The 7,502-nt window shown below is 63.7% G+C and overlaps 1 protein-coding gene across 2 annotated transcripts; it reads right to left on the bottom strand.

Annotated features, from left to right (window-relative positions):
• Nucleotides 1-225: 225 nt before the first annotated feature.
• Nucleotides 226-7,184, bottom strand: MYADM (myeloid associated differentiation marker). 2 transcript variants are annotated; one of them, XM_087827333.1, is made up of 3 exons: nt 7,143-7,184; nt 4,242-4,307; nt 226-2,486 (listed from the first exon to the last, which is right to left on the bottom strand). In XM_087827333.1, exon 3 carries the CDS (start codon nt 2,482-2,484, stop codon nt 1,516-1,518), a length of 969 nt encoding a protein of 322 aa, XP_087683459.1. In that variant the 5' UTR covers nt 2,485-2,486; nt 4,242-4,307; nt 7,143-7,184; the 3' UTR covers nt 226-1,515. The 2 variants fall into 2 exon arrangements, with proteins under 2 accessions (XP_087683459.1, XP_087683460.1); XM_087827334.1 differs by lacking the exon at nt 7,143-7,184 and adding an exon at nt 5,881-5,982.
• Nucleotides 7,185-7,502: the final 318 nt, after the last annotated feature.

Below are 7,502 nucleotides of genomic sequence, written 5' to 3'. Positions count from 1 at the left end.
GTATTTCTCAGGTGCTCACGGGACTCCAAGGATGGAGGGGTCTTGTTCATTTCTATCCTAACTAGCTCTCCTGGTTTGAGAGGGTAATTTTGAACATCTAGACTCAACTAGTATTTTTCCGATGAGGCCAAAATTGCTTTGGCCCCACCCCTCTTCTCCCACCCAGGAATCTGGACCTTGCCCTGTCTCCTGCCTCCCTCCCCAATAATAAAGCAAGCACAAGTATTCCTTTTATCTTTATATTGAGGTAAAAAATAAAATACAGAACATTATGGATGTGGGGGAAGGGACAAGGCTTCCTTCTATAATTGACAGCAGGGGCTGATGGGAACCAGAAGCTCCAGGGAATTAAAAAAAAATAAAATATATATTTATACATTTATATATATATCATGTTATGCATGTGAGTCCCGGAGAAGCAGGCAGAAGCAGCAGGAAGCAGCTAGCACAGAAACATGGGAGTGGGTATCACACGCCCAAGCGGCGAGATTCCTTTGACTTCGGTGACAGCGATCCCCACCTACCCAACGCACCCACAGATTAAAAAAAAAAAAAGGAAACTTCCCTTTTAAGAACAGAACCACCCAGTCATGTTTGCCCTGTGACAAGAAGGAAAAAACGCAGGCTAACATCGCCGATAAGGCCATTTCCTTCTCCCAACAAGGCAGTACCTGCTCTTTCAATACCGAGGCTGGGGCCCCACGCCCCTGCCCCTCACAGATGCTGCACGCACCTTGACGCCCAGAGAGCAGTATCTGGGATGGAAGGCAGCCCTCGCCGTTTGCTTACTTTAAGACAGCCTCCAGGCAGGGGGTTTTAGTAAGCGTGGCAAAAATTCTGGCGAGGCTGGGTGCCAGGAGGGGCCTAAGGACCCAGGGTCTGTGATTTAAGCCTCCAGCCCACTGGAAATGATTGACCTCTAGGGATTTTTTTTTATTATTATTAACTTAAAGGGGCGGTGCACTGTATACCCCCCTCCACTGTGAGAAAGGGGGCCCAGTCCCTAACTACTCCCACCCTCCACCCCCAAAACACACACACACACACACACACACACACCTACTAAGGCACAGCCAGGGTGGGCACATGCTTTGGCAATGAGGCCCTTCAGGAGGCCCAGGGTCTGAACAGCTGCTACGAGGGGTGTGTGATGTGGAGCTCAGCACCTTTGGAGTTGGGGGTGGCAGTTGGGGGGGGGTGAACAAAGTCTCAGTGCTCCCAAGGAAATCGGAAGAAGGAAGGCGGGAAGAAGTTGTCAGAAAACAAGGCAGGTGAGAAAACAAATAGGGCTAATGGCCAGAAAAGGAGCCCGCAGGCAAGGAGCGAAAACACAGGCAAAACGGGCGTGGACAGCGAACAGCACAGGGAGCGGAGGGAACGCGGGGCAGGGAGAGCAGGTGAAAGAAATGGGAGCCAGTGAGCTGCCCGCCGAGGAGAGGGGACATCAGAGGAGCACAGAACTCGGGGAAGTCACCTGTGGAAAGAAGAGGGGCTCGGGAGCTCCTGGACAGAGCCTCAGACCCTGACAAAAACCAGGCGGGCGGAGTACACCAGGTCGGCCACATAAGCCAGCAGGTTGATGGCCGTCAAAATGGCCACAGCCAGGCGACGGTCCCAGGGGCACACGTAGCGGATGTGGCTGCTCCTGCAGCTGGAATCCTTCCAGCGCTCGGGATAGCCGCCCATCCTCTCGTCGAACTGGTAGAGCGGCCAGAGGACCATGGCCGAGGCGTAGAAGAGGACAGAGAGCAGGGCCAGGCCCGACAGGAAGCTGGGGAAGGGGATGGGCAGTGCGTTGGTGCAGTCGAAGAGGTTCAGCAGGATGGCCACGGCGGCCAGGACGAAGCAGATGGCGTACACCGACACGCACCACTCCAGCGCCGGCTTGTGCTTGTACAGGTAGGGGTCGCTGATGAAGGCGAAGATGATGCAGGCCACGAAGGTCTCCACCACCTTGAGCAGGCCCGGCACCGTGGCCATGTAGCCGGTGATCTCGCCGGGCCGGGCCCGGGTCCAGGCCACCTCGGTGGCATAGGCCACACAGGCGATGCAGGAGAAGGCCGTGGCGGCGATGGCATGGTCCCTCGAGCGGCCGTGGGACAGGAACTGGACATAGGTGGTGGGGTAGATGATGGAGGCCGAGAGGCAGAAGAGGGCGGCGTAGCAGGCATAGGTGATGGGGAAGTTGCGCCAGGACAGTGGGAAGCGAGCCTGGAGCCCACCTAACTCCACCAAGATGATGAGGAAGGTCACGGCGAAGCAGAAGCACCAGGCAAACATGCACCAGTTACCCGAGAACCCCACCCACGCATTCACGCTGGCCACCAGCGAGAAGGCCACGCAGGTGGACAACAGCTGGAGCAGGCGGAGCAGGCCCAGGGGCTGGGTCAGGGCCCGAGTGGACCCCAGGATGGTTGGGGAGCCCAGGCCTGAAGACGAGGTCGTGGTGGTCGTGACGGTCGTGCGGGTCACCGACACCGGCATGGCTGCAATGGGGACAAAGCAAGCGTCCTGAGAAGGCTCCAACTAGGAGAATTTAGGCCCCCAGCCTTTGCCTCCGCCAGGGGGAGAGAGGAACCTGGACTCTAGCTGGGGGGGTAGCCCAGACGCAGGCCTTTCCGTTTTCAAACTGGGACAGTCCCAGGCCTACTAGGATGAGTTGGTCAATGCGGTTGCAGCCCCTTCCTTTCCTCTGGCCTCAGGTGTCCCACCTCTCGGGTCAGGGCCCAGTCTAGGTCCCTATTTCTCTCCTTGTCAAGACGCTCATTTCCTCTCCCTGCAACCCACCTCCAGTAAAGCCCTAGAGATTTAGTGGGGGAGGGAGGGGAGGGTAAAGGGGGGGATAAATGGTGATGGAAGGAAGCTTGACTTGGGGTGGTGAACACAGAATACAATATACAGATAATGTATTATTGTTCCCTGAAACTTATGTAATTTTATTAACCAATGTCACCCAATAAATTCAATAAATAAATAAATGATAATAATTTTCAAAAACCAGAGTTTTCTTTCCTTCTTTTTTAATTTACTGATTTTAGAGAGAGAAAGGGAGAGAGAGACCCGGATTGTTGTTCCACTTATCATTGGTTGAGTCTTGGATGTGTCCTGACCGGGGATCAAACCAGCAACCTTGGCCCACGGGGACAATACCCTAACCAACTGAGCCACCAACCACAGAGCTTTCTTCCCAGACCCTCAAGGCTGCCCTCCTTCCCCCGGGGAATCGCCACCCAGCATTCAAGACCCCGCTCTCCAGCACCCCGTCCCCTGCCTCTCCCACCACTCCTGCGAGAACCAGAGACTCTGTACTGGATGACCTCTTAATAACCCCTCTCTCTCTCAACTTCCCCTCTTTTGGGTGCTCAGGGCTCCACACCCCAGCCCCTGTCCAACTTCCTCCTCCACCTGAGGCGGCCTAGACATTTCTGGCCTCCGAGGTTCACGAGTCCAGCTTCCAGGCGCGTGCATTCTCAGGGACCCACATGGCATCCGAGCTGGATTCCAGCGGGCCCCTGGCACAGGCCTCCCCTCTCGGCTGCACCCCCTCCTTTCCCCACCCCCACCTCAGAGAGCAGGAGTCTTGGGAGAACTTCGACCGAAGGGAAGTGGAGCTTCCTGTTCCCTGTCCCCTCCCTCCCTCCCTCCACATGGAGTCCAACACCCCTCAACCCCACCCCCTGCCAGCTGGCTCCCCACCTTCGGGGAAATTCAGCTCCCAGACTCTCACTGTCCAGTGCGCCGGCCCTTCCCCTGAACCCTCTAGGCCTCACACAGCCTCGGACCCGGGACTCTGAGCGCTCGGCAGCGAGCACACCTGTCACCTGCACTCCAGGAAACCCGCTTCCCCCGCACTCGCTCCAGATCTTCCCTCGGGCCCTAAAAGGTCCCCAGGCTCAGCTGCCACTCCCAAAAACCTCAGAAGGCCCGTCTCAGCCCCCAGGAAACAAAACTTCCCCTTCGAGCGCCAGGGGCCAGGCTCTAACCCCTCGGGCCCCTCCCCGCACAGCATCCGCCCGAGGACGCAGGAGCCCAGCCACGCGCCACGCGCCGCCCTCAGGGACGCGGGAGCCGGGCCCGCTCCCCGGAGCGCAGGCTCCAGGCACGTTTCCCGGGAACCAGGAGTCAGAGACCCCAGTCCCACGTTCTCTCAGACCCAAGTGTTTAAGACGCCGCCCTACCCAGCCCCCCAGCCCCCCCCCCCCGCTCGGACCGCGGAGTCCCGGCGCCCCCAGTCCACTCACCAGCGGTCTCAGCGGAGGACCCCGACGGAGGAAGATCCGGCCGTGCGGGCGGATGAAGTCAGGCACCTGGGGAAGGTTAGTCAGGCGAGAGGGACCCGACGTCAGCGCCCGGCTCCGCCCTCCGGGGACGCGGCCACCGGCCGGCCGGCGCGGGAGGCGCGCCCCCCCAACCCCTAGGACGCTCTCCAGCAGCCCAGGCCGCCCCTCCCCGCAGAGGCGGGGTCCGGGGGTGGGGGTGGAGTGGTGACCCCAAGGCAGCCCCGCCTCCTCGCCGGTCCGCAAACCGCGGGGGTGAAAGCTGGGCCCGCGCGGGCTGAGACCGCCGCCCAGCCCCGCCCGCCAGGCGCGGGGGCGGGCGCTGGGCGGGGGCAGCGGGCGCGCGCGGGCCAGCGGCGCGTCTCGCGGCCTTATAAGGACTGGAGTCGGCCCAGCCGTCAGGAATGTGGCGCGGGGGGGGAAAGGGGGGGCCGGGACCCCCGCCCCGCTCGTCGGTTTGGGGGCAGGAGAACATGGAACCCAGGTCTTAGTCGGAAAGGCCCGGACCCCAAATATCTGGGACGTTTAACACGTGCGTTCTGGGTCCCCATGAGGATGAGCCGGGCGCCTGGTCCCCCAAGAGGGTGTCTCAGAGGGGAGTGGCCGGGAACCCCGACCTCTGGGTTCGCCCGGCGGCCTGGAGCCGCGCCCGGTGTTGGAATGAGAAGGGAGACGTAACCACACCTCCCGCCACCTCCGGGAAGGAAGGTGTCGGGGCCACCTGGAGGGCGCCTCCCTCGCGTCCCTCCCTGCAGGGCCCGTTAGGAGCAAGTCGGGGCCGCCCAGGAGGAAGGGGGCGGGCCGGAGCTCGGGCCTCGCGTGGACCGCGGCTTAGCCCACGCAGGTGGCCTGAGGCAGAGCTCGGGAATGCGCGGACCCACAGCAGGAGGGAGGCGGCACCCCTCGGCTTCTCCGCACCGCTCAGGCCCCCCCGGCCACACCTCGCCCTCTCCCCACCTCCAGGCCGAGCACCGCACCCCGTCACTCCACGGGCTGCGCGCAGCGCCCGGGAGCCCCAGCATGTGCTCTCCACACCCAAGGACGCTGGCCTCGGCCTGGTTCACCCTCGGCCTTGGGGCGCGGGCCTCCCAGCACCGTCCGCGCTTTGGGAGCACCCGTGCTGGATCTCAGCCCCGGCCCCCCTTCCAGTCCACAGTGCGGATTCTGCCCCCAGGGTGGGGGGGTTAGTAATCCTCATGCCCAGCCACACTCTTTCCCAAACTCAGGACTCCCACTCCAAGCTCCTGCCGTCCTGGGGACCTCCCCGTACCAGGTTCCAGCCCCTTCAAACAGATCCTCGGAATCCAGGCCCCCAGCCCCCGGAGACCCAGGAGTCCAGGCCCCCAGCCCCTCCTCCCTAAGCCCAGGAGTCCAGGCCCCCAGCCCGTCCTCCCTCAGACCCAGCAGTCTAGACCCCCGTCCCCCCCTCTTCCTTCAGACCTGTGACCTGTATGAGTCCAGGTCCCAGCCCTCTGCTCTCCGGAACCGGGGTCTGGCTCAGCCCCAGTCTTTCCAGGAACTCAGACATCCCGAATCCCAGCGCCCTTCTGCACCCAAGAATCTGGACCGCTGTTCCCACCCTCGGGAGTCCCCGCAGCCTCACCTCGCAGGCTTGCGGCGGCGGAGCGGGAGCAGAGGCGACAGCTGCAGACGGGAAGGGTCTGCGGACTGGGTGGGGACGGTGGGCTGGGAGGGCGCGCGGGCGGGGCCGGGGGCGGGGCCGGAGCGCGGGGCCCCGGGACTCCCCGAAGCCAGGGCTACCCCAGCCCCGCCCCGGGGCGGGCCCACCCGAGGCCACGCCCCCCAGGGGAAAGAATTGAACACGGTTCTCCCGCGCGGCCCGAGGTGGGGGGGAGGGCTGAGGTCACTGTCGCCATGGTGACAAAACAGGAAGACACAACAGCTGGCGAAGTGGGGGCTTCGGGGGGACGCCCTCGCGACCCAGGCCCTGGGCGGTCTCCAGGGGAGGCCCCGGAAGGCCGTTGCCATGGCAATCCGCCTGTTTAGCATTTGTTTAGAACCCAGACCCTCAGCCCAGGTCTCCACCCCGGTCCCATCACTCTCCGAGGCCTCTGCCTCCTGCCCGCCCCGCCCGTCGGCTCCAGCCCAGCCTTCCAGGACTTCTGGGGCGAAGCGGGCTGCCACTGGGCCCCAGTTTCACGGGGTCTGGGGGCTAGGGAGGGTCTCTGTCTCCTGGGGCCCTGACAGAGGAAAGAGGCACCCATTCCTAGGCGTCAGGAGGTTCCCGGGCTGTGGTCCCCGACTCCTGGGTTCCCAAAAGAACAGTGGTTGGATTTTCTATAATTAAGGATCGGAGGGTCCCCTAATCGTTATTTACACTGGGACTGGTGATGCGAGGACTGGCGGGATGGGCCCCTGGGTCCCAGATGTCACATTAGGTGGAGTGGGGGAGGGGTGTTGGCAGCAAAATTCCTGGGATCTAGGGCGGTAGGAATTGGGGGCACCGACTCCCGGGTTCCCCCCGACGCCCAGGCTGGGGACCCAGAGTCTCGGCTCGGAAGAGCAGTGAGAAGCTCAGACGCCTGGGTTTTCGGAGCAGATGTGGCTGCAAGCGCGGCCTCCTGGGTCTGGAAGGGAAAGATATTTTCGGCCAGCATTCCTGGCTCCTGGAGAGAGGGAGGGGCCCGAACGCTAAATGAGGACGCGGGCTGGGGGCGCCAGGTTCCGGGTTCCTGCAGGAGGGGAGGGGCCCCAGGGGCGCGCGAGCTCGGTCCCGGAGCCGGGCGGGGCTGCGGGGTCCTCGAGAGGCGGCTCCGGGGCTCGGACCCGGACGCACGGGCCGAGAAGCCAGTGAGAGCTGAAGGTCTGGCCGCCCGCGTCCCTCCCCGCGGGCCGCGCACTCACCGCGCTCCGCAGTGCTCCGGGCGCAGCCTGGCTCGGGGCGCGGGGCGGGGCCTGCGGCGGCTGCGGACGCTCCGCGGCGCTGAGCTCACCCCGCGCCGACCTCGCGGCTGCGCTGGGCCCCGGCCAGGCCGGCGGCGGCGGAAGCCTGGAGGCCGCGCCCGGCGGGGACGGCGGCGCGAGCGCGCGGGAAGGGGCCGATGGGGTCCCGGCTCCCCGTGAACCCGGCTGCGTGCGCTGCGGCGGTGGGAGGGGCTGGGGAGGGCGGGACTCTGCGAGCTCCGCGGAAACGGGGGGTAGGGGAGGGCGAAAGGGACGTGGAGCCCGTATGCCCAGTTGTGTGCCCCTGCCAGGGGGAGGGGC

This window comes from Miniopterus natalensis, chromosome 18 (genome assembly GCF_054644295.1).
Source record: "Miniopterus natalensis isolate mMinNat1 chromosome 18, mMinNat1.hap1, whole genome shotgun sequence".
In the NCBI taxonomy this organism is placed as follows: Eukaryota; Metazoa; Chordata; class Mammalia; order Chiroptera; family Miniopteridae; genus Miniopterus; species Miniopterus natalensis.
Note: the sequence above shows the minus strand (reverse complement) of the source record. Positions and strands in the feature narration are given on the sequence as shown.